The following is a 22510-nucleotide window of genomic DNA, read 5'->3' as shown; positions in this document are numbered from 1 at the left end:
TGTAGTGAGAAGTGTCTGTGGGCTACCTGCTTTCATCAGTGTGTTGAAATACTGTGGAATCTGGGGCCACCTCTGGGCTGTTATTTCCAGGTAAAGTAGAAAAAGGTTTTTATACCCAACATGGATTTTTTTTACAAATATCTTATGATCTGGACTAGATTTTTACTTGTTATGGTTTACACTAAAAAGGAAGCTTTCACTCCCCCACGTGATATTCTCTCCCTACTTACGATATAGCCAAGAAATGGGGAAATACTGCACTGGTTTGAGAGAGACGTATCAGAATCACAGAGAAGTTGATCAGAAGGGACCCTAGTGGTCTGTCATCCAAGCCCCTACTCCGAGCAGGATTAGCTGCAAACTTTGCTCTGGGTGCTTGGAGCCTTGTCTGTCTGAGTTCTGAAAATCTCCCGGGATGGAGACTGAACATCCTCCTGCCCAGGTCCCTGTTCCAGTTGCACTCTGCACTCGGGAGGATTTTCTCTTAGTTCAGCAGGAATTTCCCTCCTGCAGCCTGTGCTTGGTGCCTTTCAGCCGCTCGCTGTGCTCCCGAGAGGGGCTGGCTCTGCCTCTACCACCGACCTTTTCCATGGTACAAGGAGCTTGGTACAGTAAGGCGAATCTCCTTCAGGTTCTTGTTTGCTTCTTCGTTTTCCTCTCTCAGTGCTTCCCTCGTTGTTCCTGTATTCTGTAGGTGATTGACAGCACAACCCCGTCTTCTGCCCACTGCAGCCAGTCCCACACTCGGAGTGTTTCAAAGCAAGATCTTATTTCTATTTAGAGCTTTTGGAAAGAACATTTTGGAAGCTGCAGGAAGAGAAAAAGAAACAAGGTGTCGCAAGCAGGAAAGTCACCGTCCTAAACTCCTGTCTGCAGAGTGCCAGCATTAGTTCTTACCAAGATGAGGAGTGCAGGGGGTTTTGGTCTGTGGAGAGTTGGTCTTCATCCTGCTCTGAGGGTAACAGTGTCAGACAACAGTGAGCCAAAAGCCATGAAGTTAAAGCCTTCAGGTTTGCAACAAAGGCACGTCATTTATGGCAGAAGTGCCACTCCCTTCAGTGGCAAGTGAGGTGACAGCCAGGCACCAGCTCAGAAAACTTGAGATCAGAGCAGGAACTTCACAGTATGAAGTGAAATTTAATTTCTTAACAGTACCCAAGAAGGATGCCTCAGCAACGTTTGTACAGCTGGTTTTATTCAGTTAAAAAAAGAAAAGATAACTTTTTAAAAAGTATTACTGTGCATTTCAGCAAGATTTCTCATGTAATGAGATGCAAAAGTTCAGGCAATATCCTGTTTAGATATGTTTCTATTTGATAATAAAAAATGGCGTTGACAGTGAGGGATTGCACTGAATAAATCATTACTTTGAGTTTTGTTTTACACCGAGGCCGGGATGTGCCCTGTAAGTTCACAGCTGTTTTAACTTTTTCTTTTTGTCATCTGGACAGCTATATGTCCATAAGATTTATTTCTTGATCTATACGGACATGTAATCTTTCTTGGGATTATTGCCATAGAAACAAGATGTAACATGGAGCGTGGTAGAAGTAACAAATGGGATTTGGCAGTCTCTCCCATTTACTACACGGCGTCTGAGCTGTGTACAAAAAGCAGCAATTACTTGCTCTCAAAGCCTTATTAACAGGCACATCTGCACGATCATTAAAACCGGATACTTCAACTTTCGTTCTGCCTGGGATGCCGTTTAGATATTACGGTCCTTAAACCGAAATCCTCGCCATCTCGTTTGCCTTGCAGTCGAGGCAGGGGTTTGTTTCCCTTTGGTCGGGCTGCAGACCCCAGAGGCAGCCCTGCTCCCGGCCTCCCAGACGATGCCGTAACCCCGCCACCGGCTCTCGGGGAACGGTCCCTCCTTTGAAGGGTGAAGCCACCCCAGTTCTGCTCGTACAGCCTGATCTCCCGCCGTGCTGGGGCTCAGCTCCCGGCGTCTCCCGGGGCTTCGCACCCGGCCTGGCTTACGGGCGCTGCCCTTCCCCTCGGCGGCCAGCATTGCTCTGGGCCGGCAACTCCCAGCAGCCTGAGCCCGGGGGAGTAGCTGGGTTGTGCCAGGCCGAGAGGTGCTTCTGCGTGCGGGGCTCTTCGGAGGAGTAACTACAAAATGTCGTGCGTGGGACTAAAGCTGAGCTGGCTGCCAGGGGTACAGCGCGCCCTGTAAGCCTGAGGGAGAAACGTCAGCTTAGGTTTGTAAGCCAGATCCGTGGGGCAGCTTTGGAAGCCGTGTGGGATGGCAAAGAGGCAGAAAACGAGGTGGAGCAGGGTGAAGGAAATGGCAGAGAAGGATGCCAGGAAAAAAAGGTGTATCTGCTGAGTGCCTGGGGCCGAGCACCAGCAGGCAGGACGAGCCGTCGCAGCAGGCAGCGTCAGCCTGTGGCCCTGTGCCTCCCTGCGTGGGAGGCGGGCGCTGGCCCTGCAGGCCACAGGGCGCAGATCCGGCTCTTCCAGCAGGCAGAGGGTATGCTCGGGAAGGAGAGCTGCGGTCCTGGGAGATGTTTTGTAGCTGCTCAGGGGAGCAGAGATTGGCTCAAGGACTCCTCCCTTTTGTCATCTCTTCCCATCCTCCCTCCTGTTGAGGTAAATCAAATCTCGAAGCAAATTGTCAGGTCACAGAGGGTTTGTGTGTTCAAAGAACCTTGGTCTGGATGATGCATTTGCTGACCTGGGAGCGAGCGTGCGCTGTCCTTTTCCCAGTCCCTGTCCTGCAGCCCAGCCTCTAGCCGAGAGCAGAGCTTTGAGGGGGCTTTCGGAGACAGCTGGAACTGCTTTAAAGCCCTCAGGGCAAGATCTGTCCTCTCCGTGCACCAATTCAGAAACAAAACTATTTTGCTGTACAGAAGAAACGTTTAAAGCTCATTGTAAGCCACAACATTGAGACAGAGCCCAGAATGCAACCTGGACAGCCCAGAGAACTGAAATACAGGGAGCTTGAAACTGGGCTACGTGCTGCGAGTTTGCCTGGCCTCCTTTCAAAGGTGCTGAGGACTCTGCAGCTCTAGTGAAGCTGATGACTGCTCAGGATCTTTCTGAAGCATATACTTAGTACCTAAGTATAGATCTAGGGCTGACTAGCTTCAGGCCCCAAAAATAGTGCAGGTGTCTGCCTTCTTCCTCTTCCTCGCTTCTCTCTTCTTTGCCCTTTAATCTCTTTATCACCTCCCACATTCTCCGTTTCTCCAACTCTTTCTATTTTTCCGTCCTCCTCCAATTGATTTCTGCTCCTGCTGCTACCACTTGCTCACTCTGATGGCTCTCCTGTACCATGGGAGCCACGGAGCATTTCACAAAGCTCTTCCTGAGCAAACCCAGGCTGGCACCCCCTTTTTTCTCCCTCTTACCCTAAATCCAAAGGTGTAAATCAAAACATTTGCCTGTGTATTTCCCATCACAGGTGTTATCTGCTAATGACAATTCTAAAAGGTGATATAATGAAGAGAGGATGTGAACAGGAGGCTCTCAGTATTGGCTTCTGGTTTTCAAAGCAACCTGAAGGCAGTTGTGGCTGTGAACCTGACGGATCTTTGCCTGATGTGAGCTTTTCTCTCTTGCAGGAAGGCATGCCCCAAACGCTGACTTCTACCAGTATGTTTACCCCATGCAGCTTCAGCCCTCATCTACATACTGCAAAAGAAGATGAACAAGGAGGACTGATCTTCCAGGATGGAAACCTTACCTCAGCATCTCTGGATGCTCTAATCCAGCATCTCATACCTACCACTGATTACTACCCTGAAGTAAGCCATTCACAGTACAATAACCAGTTTATTTTTGATGAATTGGGGCAGAGCTTTATGCAAAAGTGCAAATGTGTTCAATTTTGAATTAAGAGAGCTTATGTAAAGGCTGGGTATGTTAATGAATTGCTTTGAATGCTGTTTTACTGTTCTGCATTTGTTTCCATGAAAAAGTAGCTCCCAGAGTTGATGCTGCCTGTAAGTAAGAGAACAGGGCAGGGGGAGAAGCTGTGGCAATGATGAATTAGTGATTTATCAGTAGGAGCACTTCAGAAATAGCAGTGCATCCCAGAGAGTTTTAGATGAAGACTGAAGCAAAAAATTTCCAGTCTGAACTGGCATTAAATTAGCTGAATTTGAGTAGCTGCTGAAGTCATCCAGGTTTCACTGCACATACAAAGCGTTCCCTCAGTGACAACAGAAACGCTGCTTCTGGTGGCTTCTTAATTTACCTGGGGTTATGAACACAGTGACTTTGCAGTCACTGGACAGCAGGATCTGGACCCTAAGCCTCACTCCATCAGTGAATATTCGGTGTTTCCTCATCAGCAGTGTGAGGATTTAAACTGTGAGCAGGTTTATGGTCCTGAAAGCCATTGACTTCACTGGATTTTGCACATACTCAGTGGAATTCAGAACAGAATTTTACTGGAAGACTTTCAAGTGCTAATATGTCTCTGTGGAAAGGCTTGTATTTCAAAGCACCGGAGTAGCATTGACTTCTGGGCAGTTTAGAGAGCTACTAAAGTTATCAATGCAGAGCAGACAGCGTGTTTTAAATTACCCGCAGCTCAGTTTCTGATCAGCTAAAAATAAGTAATAAAGAAGCATGTTAATTAAAGAAGAACAGAAAGGCAATAAAAATAGGTAATGGCCAGATTAGTCTGTGAGATTTTCATTAAGCAATGTGTGATAGGAAATACTACACCCGCTGCTCAGGAGCATGGCTAGGTCTGGGGGAAAGAAGATAATCCAGGCACCAGGGCGGGTTGGGAAGCAAATGACTGAGGATTCATGCATACATTTTAATTTCACTGCAGAAATACTTTAAATAATCCAAGGATTTATCCAACAGGCCTGCTCCCCTCAGGTTTACCGATGTGAGGCTGCACGTGGTATAGTTTAGCTGATAGAAACGTATTTTGGGGAGTTAGTAGAATAAATGAAATGTTCCCTGAAGGAGGCAGAGTGAGACCTTCAGGGCAGTACAAAATGTGATTCATCTGGGGGTTTCTGAGCACTGGGATGCCTGAGTCTACACGATCAGCTTCCAGTGGTCTCTGTGCATTCCTGCTGGTGCTGTATCCAATACCTGGGCTAGCTCCTGCAGAGTGACCTACACACAGTCTTCGTTGCAACTTTGCAGAGGGTTTGGGCAAGAAAAGTTTGGACATGGATGCCGTGGAGGTAGGAGATGCTGCTGCCTCCTGTGCCCACTGCAACCAATTCTGCTTAAAGGGGCCAGGAATTGATGGCTTTTAGATACACAGCTGTGTTCTGTCTGTGCCAGTGGAAATAAAACCATGGAGTTCCGGGCTTTTATGACTAATATTACCCACTGTGTGGCTGGCTTACAGCAGGTCTGCTTGACTTTCTCCCACAGAAAGCCTATATCTTTACATTCCTGCTGAGTTCCAGACTCTTCATCGAACCCCATGAGCTTTTGTCCCGAGTTTGTCACAAGTGCATTGAGCAGCAGCGGCTGGATGACCCCGTGCTGGACAAGGTTAGTTCATCTTTACATCAGAAAAATGTGAGGCATTTTCAACAGAGTTCTGGGGCTCTGGTTTGTGGCTTTGCCTCCCTTCGGATTGAATGAAACATTCTCATAAGTGTGACGGTTGTTGCTGAGATCCTGACATTGAGGCATCTTAGTACCCATGTCCCAGAGCAGTGCTCCAGCCACTAGTCACTTCAGATCTTCTTCTAATTTCCCTTTCCCACTGTCTCAGTCTTCCCAGGTGACTTTCCTTCCTAACTTCTTTAAGGCTTTGAAGCCTGCAGGATGCCAGGAGGTAGGACATAAACCTCACACACTGTCAATTGCAGATGTCGGCACACTGCTCCCTCTCCCGTTTTTACTTAATGCGTCTGACCTTTTTCTTTCTTGCTTCTGGTACAGTATGTAACAGTTCCCTTTGGCCTTACCTGTCACCGTGAACGCCACGTAACAGCATGCAGCTACCCGCTAACCTCCCGCTGCCGGCACTGACAGATTGTCTGCACAGCCATGCTGCAGAGCGGCGCTGTCTGGCACACCAGGAGCGAGCTGAAGCAGTAGTGAGGCTGTGACAAGCTGACAGAATGAGCAAATGCAAGCTGTTAGTGCGTCACTGCTCCTCCTGTTTTACCCTAGCGACTGTGCAGACCAGTACAGTGTATACCAACACATTTGCATCCTCTTGCAGTCCCACGGCCACTGTGATACAGGTGGATCCCACTGGATCGCACTCAGAGCCTCAGTGCATGATGGAAGACCTCTCCAGTACACTGCCTGGAGCAGGAGATGCAACTTGAGTTCTGTGGAGAGGAGAAGAACGTGCATCAGTTGTAATTTTCCAAAAAAGAACCCGAAATTCTGGAATGATTCTCAGGATCAGCTTTCCCAGCTTTGAAACACGATGTTTTTAGCATCAATGTTCAATCACCAACATCTGAGTGTACCTGCTTCTTTTGGCCTGTGCAAACCTGAGGAACTGGTTGCATGAGTAGCAGGAGCTATGCCTTCACTGCACAGTACAATCAGCCAGACTCCATAGAAGTCTAGTATTTAGGTTGCACATACAGTGTGAGTTGGAAATATCTGTGTGAGGTGCAGCATCCAGAACAGTTTTTCTGAGGTGTGATGGATTCTGTTCTCTGATGCTATGCCAGATGCAAATTCAGGAGGATTAAAAATGTGAGCATTCCAAAGTTTCACTGCTCATTAAACCTTGCAAGAAATGAGAAACATTATCTTGTTATGATCTCAAACCTACCTAAAGTGAATCTGCATTTTGGACATCCCTGTAGTAACGCACAGTTGGTGGGACAGCTGATTTTGTGTTACTGAGAGTGGGGCTGACTTTGAAAGAGCACATCAGTGACCTCCCATCCCCTGAGCCATGTCCTCTGACTTGCACCACGTCCTCTCCTTCCATTCGTAATAGCAGTTTATACAGCTGGAGCAAATGTCTCCCCAGACCTTTGTAGTTTCCAATAAAGCTTTCCCTTTAGCAGCCACCTGCTGGTCTTTGAGCATGAGCTTAATGCTAGCTGACAGCAGTTATTTTTAGAGATGTGGTTCATTGAAACCTGTTGTTGGTGGAAAGCTGAAATACGCGTTTCAACCACCTTGGTTGAAAAGCAGGGAGCTCAAGAGTATAATTTTTCCTGATTACAGGGTACACTTTAGCTACAGTACGTAAGATGCAAAAGAAGGCTGTTTGTTTGGGTCTGTGTTTTCTGTAAATAAAGACGCAGTTTGTTGTTTAACGCAATTTCCTTTTCCCATGTTCTTGGATAATGGAGGATGAAAGCTTTGGAAGCAGCTGCACTGGCCGTCTGTTGAGATAATACTAAGGCACCAATTGTGCTGTTCCCCATATTTCCCTCCTTGTTCTGTATCATCCTGACTGTTCCTGCTGCTGCATCCTCAGATAAATCTACACCAAAAGCAAAGTGGGCACCAGCTGTGTGTTCTGTGAGTGGGTGTCCTTATCCTATCATGACCTTGAGCTCATGTGGGAAGAGAGCAACGTTGTCAGTAGTCCAGGTAAAGTTACTAAGGCCTGGTGTTTTGTCCATTTGTTCTTTCTCATGTTATATATGCCACCGGTCACTAAGCAGTTTTTTCATCCACACAGAAAAGAAAGAAGCAGAAGACTCACCACTTTGTTGGTCAAGAGATACGTGATAATCATTTTGGGGGGGGAAAGGGTAAATGCATACGAGGGTTGTAAGTTCAAGGGAGAAGAACACATGGTTCAAATCAGCCAAAAGGCCAGTTGTTTTCAAAAAAGGTACAAAGGTTGCACCAACAAAATGTCCAGCCAACTACAAACTGGCCAATTGCATGTGCAGAATACTTAAATCTGCATGTAAACCAGATTGTTGTGCATGCATCTAAGTATGGGTATATTTGCATGCCAAAATGTGTCATTGGTGCAACACACCATTAGTTTGCATGTGTGCAGATTTTGCAGGTGCAACTCTAAGTGTCTTCTTTGAAAATCTGGCCCCACATTCAGTAAGATATGTATTTGCTGGGACTTTAATGCATAAACCCATTTCAATCCCTATGCGTCATTCTGGTTTCCATTTCAGGCACGGATCAGAAAATTCGGACCCAAAATCTTACAGTTGCTGACAGAGTGGACAGAAACATTCCCGTATGACTTTCAGGAAGAGCGGATGATTGGCCATCTGAAAGACATGATTCACAGGATAGCCCCATGTGATGAGGTGAGGACGGCTGACTTGTGACATTGTGTGGAAGTGTTCAGTTCATTTTCCCACTCGGTTCTTCCTTTTCCTCCCGATGTTTGCCACTTTTCTAGGAACTCTGCCTTGGAACTCTTCAAGTTTTGTTCTCCTCTAATGGTTAAAACCTGTAGTAGCTTCCCTGAAAGCCATGTCTCTTGGTGTAGGTACTCCTGTGTTAGTAACACAGGGAAACATCAGAGTAATCAATGGGACTCATCTACTGCATATTCCTGTTTTACAGACAGAAGATCTGATACATAGGATAGACTGATAGTGGTGCTTAGAATTCAAATAGCAACAGAGGTGTGATCTCCCAAATTATAGTCTAGCAGAGGAGTGAAGTATCGTGACCTGAGAACAACCATCCTGCCCAAGCAATGGCTTAGGGAGCACTTCAGGATGTTTAATTTAGTGAATGTGGAGTGGAACAAGCAGCTCATCATCAAGTGACATTATGAAACTAAAAAAGATGATCAGTTGCTTAAAGGTGCCTGATAAAGGCTTCCTATCTCTAAGAAAATGAGTGGTTGTGAAAATGGAAACACTTTTCATTCCTTACCTTACGTGTCTTCAATCTGGTAACTGTCTTGAAACAATCTGCATTTTGTAATCTTTTTCATCAGTGAATCTAACAAGGGTTCAATTTGCACACTCCTGTCCTGTGTGAAAGAGTTCACAGGCCCTGTGCTTGAGCTGGTTGATATGGTAAAGCTGGCACTCAGACAGAAGGTAGACAGACACAGAATGGCAGACTAATGCCACTGGGATCCCCATCCAAGTCCACGTGATCTGTGGGCCAAAATGTAGCTCCTGTTGAATCCGGTCTGTTTTGCTGACATGGTGGGGTTGCATGGGACAGTTCCTACCTTTAACAAAAAATAAAAATGGTTATGGGTATGTAGCTTCTCTGGGCGTATAAAAGTGGCAGAAGACAGCAGTTTGTTGCCCTCTGGGCAGAAATTCAGTCTATGTAGTTACACGGTCTCGGTGTTCGATTACATGAGCTGTGTGTGGCAGAGCAGGACACAGTCAACAGCGCATCTGTGAGACCTGCTTCCAAATTCAGGTGGGCGAACTCCATAAATTAATTCAGAAACATTAAAAGTACCACAAAGTCCATGAAAATAACAAGGATAAGAGCAAATAGTGCATGGAGAGTTTCTAATTACTTCTAGGTTAACCATGGGATGTGGAAGGACTCAGTCCCATTGGCAGCATCAAGGTCAGGCCACAGATGTGTGCAATTCAGTGTAACAAAAGGCACGATACCCACTAGGGCAAAAGAGGGAGGGTGGAGAGAAAAAGAGAAAGAATTAGCAGAGTTGCAGGAAAACGGAAATGAAATTGAACCCTCCTACCCACATGAAACACAAGAGAAATGGAAACAGCTGCTCTTGGGCTGGGCTGGCATCACAGCTGGCACTTTTGGGTGGCTCTCGGCTGGCACGGCTCGGCTGGACCAGCCTGCGGGAGAGACGGGGTGGGAAGGGGAAGCTGCGTGACTCTTCTCTGGAGGTGAAGGAAACAAAAAGGGCTCCCGGGAGGGGCCCAACTCCATTGACCTGAGCAGTCAAAATTCTTCTTCGAGGGAAACAGGCAATGAACTTGCTCCTGCCAACCGCCAAGAAAGGCACCAGCATCTGAACTGTACAGACCTACCAAAATCATGTCTACTGGAAAGAAGGAACCAGCCAACGGGGCAGACAGCAGGGGTGTTATGGGTGTAGAGAAAACCATTTTAAAAGGCAGCTGCTTTGTGTTAAGTACCTGCCCCAGTAAAGAGAAGTAAATGGTACAAACCAACCTTCTGCGTACAAAGCAGTCATTTATTTGCCTAACCTGGGCAGATGCTGCACACCTTTGCTTTGGAGCATGCATAGATGAGCAATGACGTTCTTGGGTCTGGGGGGCCTCAGACTGGATTAGGTTCAAATCATTGTTTTTCAAATACTACTAGGAACTATAATTGCAAGTAATTATGCCTGAGCGAAATCAATAATTAATTTAAGGAACAGCTCGTATCCTGCAGATGCAAATTTCTTTTTTTTAAGGGGCAGCACGAAAGAGTGGTGGTGCCCATTAGTTGTTTGGGAAAAAAAGTTGTTCCCGTTGCGGATGAGAGAAATTAAAGATTGAAAGATTTGTGAGGTCATCTAGTCCATGTAGGTTAATGCAGGATTTTCCCCTGCAGTGTACGCTTCTGTCCTTTGTGTAGTCCAGAGGCTCTGTGATGTGCTTAGGAAGGTGTCCATGCTGAGAAGCATTTCTTAGTAAGTGCTGTGATTTGCATTTAGAGCTAGAAATTTTAATTAAAATTTGAGCTCCTAAGCCACCTGCTGAGGCCTGCCGTCTTCAGAGTAACTTTCCCAGTAAAGAATGAAACATTTTCTTTAAATATTAAACAGTAGTAGGCTTCTTTTGACTGTTAATGTGGCAATGAAGTGAAATAGGTTGACAGAGTCCCGCACACGGCTCCTGTACAATGGGGGGTCACTTGGTGGCAAGGTAATTATCAGCACGTTGAAGGTAATGAGCAATGTTGTTTTCACCTACTGAACATAGTTTAAAGGAGGCAGGAAATACTTTTAAAAGGGCAAAAGCAGTTTTTAATTTTATTTATTTTTTTTCTCCCCTGATACACAGAAAAGGTTTCAGGGTGGGTCTCTCAAGAGCTCTCTTTTATGAATAATCTTTTCTATGTCCATTAACTCTCTCATTTTGTTATGTTGTCTGGTTGGCTTACCCAAATCTTTGTCTATTGTTGCCTATATCAAATTTTTTGTGTTATATTCCCTATGACACTAGATGAAACTAGATCTCTTGGTGATGGTGTATTGAAAGACTTGCTAAATATTCATGTCTTTCAAACAATTCTGCTGCTTTTTGGCTTTTCATCCAAACAGTGAAGAATTTGATACTGCACAGACATGGCTGAGCAAAGATTTCTCGTCCAAACTCCTTTTTGAAAGCAAACCTGGTTTTCAGCTAATTTTTTTTAGCTGAGTGCTTTAGAAAAGTTTGATTTCGGAAATTAATTTCCACGATTACCAAACATGTTCACAAAATGCCAAAATATGTCACTAGTTGATTTTCCACTAAAAATAGTATTCTATTCATAGACCTTGGTAGGCTATTCTGAGTTTTGCAAACGTACCTGGATGTAAGCTGGAGAAATATTTAGATGGTATTCAGTAGTTCAGGCCCAGAATGGCCTTTGTAAATCAAACGAGTGACCATCTGTTTGAGTAGGGAATTACATGAAGAAGACCAGCAGTCTCTTTTCCTTGGAGCTGGTGTATATCAGGAAGAGATAAAAAGTGAAAGATGTTTTGTATTTTCTAAAAACTATTTCATTTATTTATTTTTACGTCTTCCTCACTCAATTTTCACTCCTCCTCTGTGATTGTTTCTGAATGAAACCTCTGTTGATGTTCTTGAAGATGAGTCCCTCCTGCCTTCTGGGTACTTGCTTTGTTTTGGACTTAGCAGCTCTGGTTTGCAAAATAACCTGTCTACATACTGCTTCTCTGGCTGTGCTCCAGCCTGGCTCGAAAGAACATCTTCCTTGTGTGAAACGAGAAGTACCTCAGCAATGTGAAACCTGCTGCTAGAACTGTGTACACGTTACAAAGCATTGCAGCAGAAGTTGAAGCACTTGGGATGTTCTGAAGGCTTCCAGCCTCAGACCGTAACGGGAACAGGGCAGCAGTAAGCATGTTGTGGAGACACTGCTTCCAGGGTGCAGGTGGGATCCTGTGTCAGCAAGGAGAATACTGCCTCCAGTTTCTGGTACTTTGGATACCTAACACATGAGCTCTAGTCAGTGCCGAAAATTGAAGGCTACCTGCAGTCTACAGAAGTCTGGAGAAGACAAAGGCTGTTTCTAAACCACGGGATTCAGAGCTACTTCCCAAGCACGCACTTGGGCTTTGTGCAGCCTGGGCTGTGGCAGAGGTGTGTGTTGGCCTCCACGGGAAGGCACACGTGGGCCAAGTCCCTGTTGTGACAATAAAAACTGCGTGGAGGGTGCCAAGGTGTACATCTGCTGCACAGTACAGATGTAGCACAAGAGGGCTCTGTGCCAGCTCTGGTTTCACACTGGCATTTTACAAACTGATGTTACTGGCAACTTGACATCACTGAAATCTGCTGGGATGAAGGGAGAAGAGGTATTCCACACGTGAGCAGCCAGAGAATCTCTCCACTGTGCATCTTTGTGCTGGCGGAGGAGCTGATAACAGGCCAGCCTGAAAACTGCTGCCCCAAGTGACTGCTCTCTGAAATGGAGTGAGCACCTGCGCCTGGTGCTACTTCTCTGGCAGGGAAAGCAAATGAGGCCTTCCTGCAGAGGAACACCTCAGCACAAGTATACCCTGTCCTCCATGTGAAGCTTTAGCCCAAGGACTTTTACAATTAATCCTCGTCTTCAGAGCCCATCCACCAGTTCTCTCAGCTTTATAATGTCTGCATCTGTCAGTCATGAAGAATTGAATCTCTTTCTGCCCATCCTCCATGGCCAGCAGCTCCACTCTTTTTTTGTAAAGAGCTGCTCCAGCTCTGAGAGCAACCTGCACAACTTGGTAATGATCATCCCGCTGAGCACGTGGCCATGCCTGGAATACGATATGAGCTTCCTTCAGTAGCAATTAACATTTTGGATATTAAATACTCAAAGCTTTGCAGTGCTCAGACCACTTTATCTGGGTAGCAAGTAACAGCGTGTTTCTGCTGCTGTCAGCTTAAAAGGTTGTAGAGAATAGCTTTAAAAACATTTCTTCGTCTCAGTAAGTTAGAGTTGACCAGGAACTATGAACAGGTAGTTTTCAGCCAACATGTCACTGACATAAAGGATGGGTACCAAATGCTGCAGTGCTCCAGAAAGCTGGAATAACTCCTGTTGCAGCATTACATCTTCTCTGATCCCAGCAGCACTGGTGTTGGCAGCAATATGTGAGTGTTGGTGCCAGCCCAGCCCACCAGCCCTGCTCGCCTCTTCTCTAGGCTGCAGTCTGTTGCTGCGGTCCGGAGCACAGAGCTGTAATTAAGCCAACTGATTATTCTGGTAACCTGTTGCTGGCTTAGGAGTATTTTGCAGAAGGCAAAATTCAGCTTAAAAACACACCTTTGTCAAATGCTGTGGGTGGTTTATGTTCCTTTCTCTCCCTGTCTCTCCAGGCCTACTGGAAAAAGATGAATCAACTTTTGCAGACCCTGAATCAGAAGCTTGCAACCCTCAGCCACGGGCAAGAAGGGATTGTCAAGATCAGTGCTGCTGTCTCTGATAAGCTGGTTGCCTTTAAAAGTAAACCGCCATCAATTCAGAGAGAAATCCTGAGTGTCTGCAGTGACCCTTACACTCTGGCTCAGCAGCTGACACATGTGGAGCTGGTACGTAGGAATGGTTTCCAACTTCTGCAGTCAGAGATATTATTTTAAGCCATCAGCTGCTAAGTATTCCAGACACAACCAAAAACCGTCTGCACTGCTGCAGCACATCCCGTGCTGTATCATCACTGCAGCAGGAGGCAGGGTTTGATAGGTTAAGAGATGCTTGGGAAGCAAGATACACATCAGAGTGTTCCTGTGCATCTTGGGGCACATCACTTTACCTTTTCAGCTTGCTTATTCATTAAATGCGAGTCTTAGTCCCAGGAAGGTCAAGAGGTTCCCCCATCTGTAAGGTACTCCCTCTGAGCCCTAAAACCTGAAGGTGCTATTGAAATGGCTGATCATTAGCCATTTTATTAATTTGGGAGAAATTTTAACAATTCAAATCCATTCTTACAGATACATAAAGTATCTGAGTTGCCTGATGTTTTTCGTTCTTCCCTTTGTTACTTTGTGCACAGACATCCAAGGGCGTGCAAATACCAAAAAACTCCCCACTTCCACACAAAGTCCTGCTGTTTCCTCCTTAGACTGCAGTTCACTCTCCACCACCAATCGCAGCACCAAGGTCTTGGCCAGAGTGCTGTGCTGCACACCTTTCTCCCAGGTTCAGGTCCTCCGTGGGTGCTCACAGAAGAACATAAAATATTATTGCTGCCATCTGCAGATCTTCTGATGTTTTAATAATTTCCTGATTGATTTTAATGGTTTTTGAGTGTCCTGAGATTAGGTTGTATGAATTCTAAAATATCTCCACTAGAATAGTTTGTGATTTGTGACCTACTGAAAATGTTTTTTTTTTCTAATAAACTTGTTAACGGGAACTGAAATGGCAAATAAGAAAGGACATATTTATTGCGTGATTAAAAACACTGCCTTTGATATCTGGTAACCTGGTATGATCATGCTAATGACTCAGTTTTCATTCCAAAGCATTTTGGAGACTAGTGACAGTGTGGTTTTTTTTAGCCCACAACACCTACTGTGGTCCCTGCTCCTGGTGCAGAGGAATATAACCCCTCTGCTGGTGGTGTGACTGGAACTGCCAGGAGCTGGTGGAGATCACTGTCCCTTCCTAAGAGAGTGCTGGGTGCTTTATTTACTCGTGGTTTGGGTAATGCCCGGGACGCTCTACAGAGTAAGCAGTGCCTTGAGTAGAAGCAAATGCGTCTCTCGTGCCTGCCTTCCCCAGTGGCACCCAGCCAGCACCCCAGGGCATCACCTGAGCTGCGCTGGGCAGGGAGGCAGGGTCGGAGCACTGTGTGCAGCTGGGCGCCTGACTGCTATGGTTACCAGATGACAGCATTGCTGCCGCTCTGACAACTGGGAAACAAAGCTGTTGAGAAACGCTGGACCACAGCAGGTCTGTGGCAGTGCCAAGCACAGAACCGAGGACTTGCTGGCTCCCATGTGAAGCCTTGTGCATCCAGCACCTTTCCCTCTGCACAGCGGGGAGGGCTCTTGCTGTGGCTTCTCAGTAACGAGACGTGTTTATTCTCATTTTCCTCTTTCTACTGAAATAACTCTAATTGTTCTTATGAATTTTAATGTCTCGTGCTAGTTGGCTGTCTACCAGTTCAGCAACACCATTCAAAACTTAGAGATAATGGGAAAGTTCTACCAAGAGAACCAGAAGACTGGGATGCTTTCTTATTTCTTCCTGTCTCTCTCCTTTTCCCCTCCAATAGGAAAGGCTAAGTCACATCGGACCTGAGGAGTTTGTGCAGGCATTTGTACATAAAGACCCTCTGGATGGCACCAAGGTACGATTTGTCCACTTGCAAAATGGTTCCTGCTGAACCGATCCGTAAAAGCAGGGCCTGGGACATATGTCAGCCAACTGGCAGAGCTGTATTCTGACGGCAAGGATGGGACCTGCTGGTAGATCTCTTGCTGGCGGGTCATTGTCATTCCTTCCTTGTGAGAATATGTCCCAGCCAGAGACTGGCCTGCGTGCTGAAATTCTGACCTCTGGCTTCTCCCCCTAACCTGTTTTGGCCAGGGCAGAGGGCCTGTAGCTGTACAGAACCAGGGGGTGTCTGCTCCTAGTGTTAAAGGCGTAAAGACTCTGGACATGATGTAATGCGCACAGCGTGTGCCCAGACACCACAGTAATGAGTCAGTGCGTCATGAATCAACAGCCTCTGCTCTCTGCACACAATAGCTTGTAACCCAAAGCTCTGCGGGGAACGGAGTGCCTGGTCAGGGCTTCCTCCAAAGTTGCTGGAAGCCAGTCGGAGTCTTTCCACTGATTCCAGTGGGGTTTGAGGCAGCGTTTCAGTGAGTGCCTCAGCAAGGGAAGAGACTTTCTGGCTGGAGAGTGGGAGTCTGAGATTTCACGTGCTGCCAGGGAAGAAAGAGGGTGGAAAATTCTTCCCCAGAACCAGACCCATGCATGGGCTCCCACTGAGGTCATCCATCAATGGCAGAATTTTGTCATTAGAAACAGGGAGGCTTCTGTTTGTAACGTTTCCCAAAGAGCACCAGCATAGCTTGTACTTGTGAAAGAGGCACGGACAGACAAAAAGTGCAGCCTTGGGCTCTGTCCTTCTCTCACTGGAGTTACGGAGATTCGGGGAGTAAAATGAAAGGGATCAGATGAGGGTGCTGAATCTGGGTGAAGTTTGGAAGAGTGGGAGGGAGGCGGCAGTAAATGAAGTCAAATTCTGTCAAGCCACAGAGGGGAAGGGATGCTAAGAAGAAGAAGGAAATGTTCAGCAACAAGGAGGTGTGTGCACAGTGGCTGTACCTGAATCTAGAATTTCTAATGTGATGCCAGCACAGAGTAATACCGAGATGTGAAGGGAAACATTGCCTAAGGTGGACAGGTAGGATTAGAACGGGAGGTAGAGAGCCTGAAAGTAGCAGTGGGATGGGAAATCCAAGCAAATGATCTCAATAGACTCTGACGAGATTTTTCTAAATAAACTTGACAGTTACACATATTCTTCAGATGCAAAACTGGACATTGGGGTTCTGCCCCGTACCAGTCCTGTGACTTCGCTGTAGTGCATATTGAGAGAGAAAAGAAGAGCTCGAAGCAGGGATGCATCACTGCATTGCCTTCTTGCGTGAAGGCTTCAAAAGGTTTCATTTATGAATGTTTATCAAGCACTTTGAGAGCTGCAGATGGAAGATGCTAGGGAGGTGCTAAATATTGTTGCCGTTTATAAATCTTAACCTTTAAAAAGCTGTCTGTTTCAACTTCAAATGTATGCATTTTACACAAGTTTTGTGGCATTAGCTATCGTTCTTGTGACCTGGCACGGGACAGCAGTGTTGTAATGGAAATATCATATTCAGAACAAAACCTACGTTTCGTATACTTTTTTTTTTTTTTTCCCCTGTAACAGGGAACAAGAAATACCACAGCGTGCAAGAACAGCAACTGCTGTGGATAGGCTGGGGCTGCTTTGGGTTTTCTTTTTGTTTGATATTCACGTGCTGCTTGCCAATGTTTACTTCTGAGATGCTTTTAAAATATACATATATATTTATTGTATGTATAGTCTACTCATAAAGTGGCTAAGAATTTCAGACGTGTTAAGATTTGCCCCCTAGTATGGTACTGTGATTTCTGTTTCCAACAATGCCTGCATGCAGAATTGCAGGTAAATGTTTTCTTTCTTTGAATTACATTGATTCGAAGAATCTTAATGTAAATCACATTAAGGCCTATTTCTTAAGGGTTTTTAGGTGCTTGTTTAACTTACATAATACGGGTAGTCCCATTGACGTTCATGGAGCTGCGTTTATGCATTGTGATTTTCTTCTTGGTGGCATGTATTTATGGCAGCTCTGGGAAATGATCGTCTGTATAAAACAGAAATTCAGTATTCTCTGATACCCTCTAGTGGATGCTAACGAATGTTCAAGTAAATCAGGTGAACTCCAGAGAGCAGTGTGTCTGTCCTCTATGGACAGTCTCTGAATTTAGAGCTGGGAAAAGGAGTTCTTACAATTCTTACAACCCCAAGCAGCATCTTCAGGCTGGGTGAGCTACCCTGTCACTCTGCTGAAGTCAAATTATCTGCTGATACCAAAGTAACTGCAGGAGTTCAGTCAAGTGTCTGCTCCCACAGCCCCTATCAGCTGTGGGGATTTATATAAAACTTCATAGAAGAAGTGAAAAACGTGCTTCTTGTAGTGACTCTTACTGAAGAAGTGTCCTGCATGTATGTGACTGTTCCAGAGCAGCCAGCAAGACAGAGCTGGGGCACTGCACGGCCTGTTACCCTGAAAACTCGAGAGAATAAGAGAAATATTTTTCCCATAAAGAAGTAACTAGCAGTGTTTTTTCTCTTGCTTACCGCTTGTTCACTTCCCTGAATTATAGGGAACTTTATTCCCCTCTAGAAAAGAGCTGTGGGTGATGGTGTTCACTGAAGTGAGGGGAGTGCTGGAATCAAAGGCACAAACCGGGCGGCTGTGGAAAATTGTGGAAATTGTGGAACTGTGGAAAATTTACCTTCTCTGCGTGGTGTTGTTGCTGCCTGCTGGCTGTTAATAGCAAGCAAGGGTCAGCGCAGGCTGTGTTGGTGAGCAGACAACATGGGGATGTTCTCCAGGCACTGGTCTGAACTGCGTGGGGTGACACACGGGGCGAGACCCCGTGCTTCCATACGGCACCCACCCACCCGCTGCCTTTCTCCAAGGAGCCCTTAATGCTGTCTTCTCGGTGCCTGAGAGACATGTGGTCAAGTGATTGCTTTGTGTAGGATGTACCTTAGCAATCGGGCAGCTAACTGAAATGCAATTACAAGTCTTCCTGTGCTTTTTGCTCCCCAGCCTTGTTTCAGCGAACAGAAGAAGACCAGTAACCTTGAGGCCTACGTGAAATGGTTCAACAGACTGTGCTATCTTGTAGCAACAGAAATTTGCATGGTAAGTGGAATATATGTGGCATGCTTTACTGCTGCTTGAGGTACCAGTTTAAGGTGGCACATTAATAAGGAAACCAGGGGATTTATTTCTTATGACCTAGCTAAGCGTCTGACAGTAAGTTTTAGCAGTGCTGCATTCACAGGAACAACCTGATAAATGACAAGCATATTGCAAAACAGAGCTGGCAACACACTGGGGATACGCTTTCTATTGATGTAGTAGGAGCACAGTGTGGAATAATGAACCCTGCAGGGAAAAAGAGAGGAAAAAATGCCTTGAATTATCCTCTGAGATTTCTGCTGGAAAAGATTCTAGTGGAGCAGTATTTGTTAGCTGTCATCCTGAAGCTCTGTTGTGCATGTGAATTCCCATCGCGTGGCGCTTTGTCCTGCTGCCCATTGCTGTAGCTGTGACTAGTGGTTTCTTTTTTCACTTGGTAGTGGTTTTAGTTTGTTTAGACTGACCCCATCAAAATGAAATTAATGTTTTCCCCTTTGAAGGGGAGAATAGTAACGGGATGAAACAGTGTACGTAGCTCGTGATTTGACAGCATTGTCATCTGAAGATCTTCTTTGGCAAGGTGGGGTGATTCCAGCCCAGTTACAATGCGGATTAAAATGCAAGGTTCCATTAGGCCTGGCCTTCGTGCTGAAAGGCCCAGAACAGGGGAAAGAGTTTAATGCAGGGAAACAAAGCCTTTCTGGGACAAAGCTGCTGTGTCATATGGGTGTGAAATCCTGCTGTAGGAGAGTCAATGGTGATGTGCCCACTGACTGCAGGGAGGCCAGCAGGGAGTGGAGGCACTGCTTCTGGGCTATTTGGGCTGACTGCTGCACCACGGAGACACTAGCTGAGGCAAGCCTGGGTACTGCCGTGAAGTTCTTCCATGCCATGGCAATGAAAGCTCTGATTTTGGACACTGCCAGTCACCAGCATCCACTGGGTTGCTGGAATAGAATTAGGGCCAGCGGCTGATAGCAGCAGGTGGCTTAAGTAGTGTGGACCCTGCTATGTGTGGGATGCTTACCTGAGATGCCCTCCAATTCTGCATGTGCTTATTACAAATATTTATTTAATTTGCAGCCTGCAAAAAAGAAACAGCGAGCACAAGTCATTGAATTCTTCATTGATGTTGCCCGAGAGTGCTTTAACATAGGGAATTTTAATTCACTGATGGCAATCATTTGTAAGTACAGCTCTAACCAGATGTCACCACTGGCTGTAACGAATAAAGGGGAAGCCTGACTCTCATCCATGGCTTTTCTTTTCCACTCTCTCCCTCACAGCTGGAATGAACATGAGTCCAGTTTCCAGGTTAAAGAAGACTTGGTCAAAAGTGAAAACAGCCAAATTCTTCATTCTTGAGGTAAATGAATAAATAAAGGCATGCTGCTTGAATTGTATTTCGGGTTTTTTGTTGTTTGTGAATTTTCCCATTCCAATGAACAGTAGTTAGAGTCTTTACTGATTTTTATTAGTTAGGCTTCCAATAAACAGTAATTAGAGGGCACGTTTTTTAACCACCTATTCGAACAGTTTATGGAGGGGGGTTGGTCTTTATATGGAGAATACTAGGATTTGGCATATATAAAATTTGCAGTCCTTAGTCTTCAAATAAAAGCTTGGAAAGTTATTAATAGAAAAAATCTCAGTTACAGTCATCATCTGTGCCTGCAGAGCTCTCATTATATCTGTGGTTCATGGGTTTTGTGTGCATGTGGATTTTTGAAGATGTAGGCTAGGCTCTGTTTACAGTTTGGTACGACTAAAGACAAAACTGCCTTCAGAGGACCCAGGTTGTGTTCTAACCAATGCGTTGTCTTTTGTGTATCTAGCACCAGATGGACCCTACTGGTAACTTCTATAACTACAGAACAGCATTGCGGGGGGCAGCTCACAGATCCCTCACTGCACACAGCAACAGGGAAAAGGTAGGTGTGACCACATCCCATTCACCTCCAAATGGTTGGTGTGCATTGCTGCTGAGAGCGTGACTGAAACACTTGATGCAAGTGCTCTCCTCTCTTCCATGGGGCACCAGTGCAAGGCTTGTGCACTGCTAAGTTCAACTAAAACTGTAAGTCTGCAGCTGAAGGGAGTCTGAAATGGATCACAGGGCTTTTGTGGGCTTGCTGTCAGGGAGCTGGGGAGGGCAGGACATGCAGAAGGGAGGACTTCGTTGCAAGCATCTCTGTATCTCTTGAAAATTCATATTGTTTAGATTGGTAAACTAGATGGAATGGACATTCCAGACTAAAATGACTTCTGTTGTGGTATGGAGCATCAGCTTGGCAGGCCCAGGTGGAGCTGCACTTTGTTGCAACTCTGCCAGCCAGCTTCTCTGTGCAGACAAGCCCTTACTGTATGATTTGAGACAGAGACTCATAAAGGGCACAGCACTCAGAGATGATAAGCTAATTCTCCATTTATGTTACAGAAAGATGACTTACTGCAAGTCATGCCAAAAAAGTCTGGTGTGAAGCCATTGTAGGAAATTTGGGGTGAAATTCTCTATTTGTGAGTTTTCATTTCATTTGGTTGATGATGGCATCTTGCTGAGCAAGAATTGAATCACGAGTGTTAGTGGCAGATATATAGCTTTCTGAGACATCACTGATGCTGCAAAAGATCAGATCGATGAGATGTTAGTGCATAATCCTGCTGTTTTGGGCCTCAGTGTGCATCTTGTTCATTTTCTTCTTTCTTCATTCAGTTCTCTTATTTATTTTTATGAAAGAGTGTTTGTGTTTAACATTGCAATTGCACATAGTAATAAATGGGTAATGTCTGCACAGAGCATGGCTAAGGTAGATACTGCATGAACAAGCATAAGGCAGAATTGAATATCCTTTCACTAGAGGAGCCAGGCTAGATGCTGATCTCACGTCCCTGTAAATTTGATGTAAATCTGCTGAAGCTAATGGAATCTTGCAGCATTTACGGTGAAATGAGATCAGCAGCTGGTCGCAGGCTGACTCAGCTGCAAAGGCAGTATGCTGAGTTGTTCTGAAAAGCACTTCTCTACACAAGGAGGAGACAATGGCTGTGGATATTTGTGAGCAGCAGAAAATTCTGTTAACTCTCACAGAACACAGCAAGGACCCATCAATCTGACATGTCTTTGGAGTTTAGTTCTTCTGCAACCATGATATATATTCAAGCCAGCTGCTTTATTGTTTGATTTAATTTCCTGTGGAAGTTCGCAGCCTCTGTCATATCTCTCCCCCTAGGAAGTTAAGATGGAGGACAGAGAGATTATTAGGTTGAAAGAAGCTATTTTACATAAGAAAAAGCCTATATTCTATTTCCTTTGTGTATGTAACATTAGTTCAAATGATCAAGCATACGACTTGGTAGTTGCCCATGCTGGGTATTTTACAGTGCCAGGCGGAGAAGGTCATGTCATTCATGCTATAGGAATTAAGGAATTGTGTTGCCTATTGTAAAACAGATTATTAGTTATTCGTTTTAATGACTTTGAGTAAAATTGAAAGAACACAATCCCTCTTTTGATCAAAAATGTTACCTTGTTTTGTAGTAAGCTTGTAGCAAAGCTCTCTCATTGAAGAAAATATTTTTCCTCTAATTGAGCCGTGCTTATAATAGTTTGAGGTCCCAGTCCCCTCTGCCCCTCTTCTCAGCAGTTGGGCACCACAGAAACACGCATGGAGGCCTCAGTCCACCTGCTTGAGAAATACATCACCCACTCCATCGCGATCCTCAGGGTGCTGGCATGAGCCTGCAGCACAGGCTGTAGGAGAAGATCTCAGCATACCCATGGAGGATCCCCTGACCTCTGTCCTGACTGTTTTAATCCTGTCCTTTTTTTCGTGTGTAAATGGCGTAGTTACAACTACCTGTACTTGTTCAGAAGCAGGTTTGTAAAAAGGCACGGCAAGGCAGCTCTCAAAGCCAAGAGGTGCGATACAGTGGCAGGAAGAAACCTGCCAAAGTGCAGGGTGAGAGAACCGGTAACGAAGGAGGGATGGTGTTTCGTGCAGCATCCAGAGCGCTGTGCTTGT

General features: G+C 45.5%; 1 protein-coding gene across 4 annotated transcripts in view; it reads left to right on the top strand.

The window, feature by feature from the left end:
- The window catches only part of RASGEF1C (RasGEF domain family member 1C), a 79512-nt gene that overhangs the window by 42570 nt on the left and 14432 nt on the right, over positions 1-22510 (top strand). For all 4 annotated transcript variants that reach the window (XM_080555061.1, XM_080555060.1, XM_080555059.1 and 1 more), the window contains exons 2-10: positions 3570-3752; positions 5356-5478; positions 8058-8195; positions 13392-13604; positions 15293-15367; positions 18393-18488; positions 19572-19674; positions 19775-19854; positions 20324-20419. In XM_080555061.1, coding sequence (XP_080411187.1) covers positions 3576-3752; positions 5356-5478; positions 8058-8195; positions 13392-13604; positions 15293-15367; positions 18393-18488; positions 19572-19674; positions 19775-19854; positions 20324-20419 — 1101 coding nt within the window. In that variant the 5' untranslated portion in view covers positions 3570-3575. The remainder of the gene's footprint in view (positions 1-3569; positions 3753-5355; positions 5479-8057; positions 8196-13391; positions 13605-15292; positions 15368-18392; positions 18489-19571; positions 19675-19774; positions 19855-20323; positions 20420-22510) is intronic.

Source organism: Anser brachyrhynchus (genome assembly GCF_964034855.1).
Source record: "Anser brachyrhynchus genome assembly, chromosome: 14".
Taxonomy (NCBI): Eukaryota; Metazoa; Chordata; class Aves; order Anseriformes; family Anatidae; genus Anser; species Anser brachyrhynchus.
This window is presented reverse-complemented; position numbering and strand designations above follow the sequence as displayed.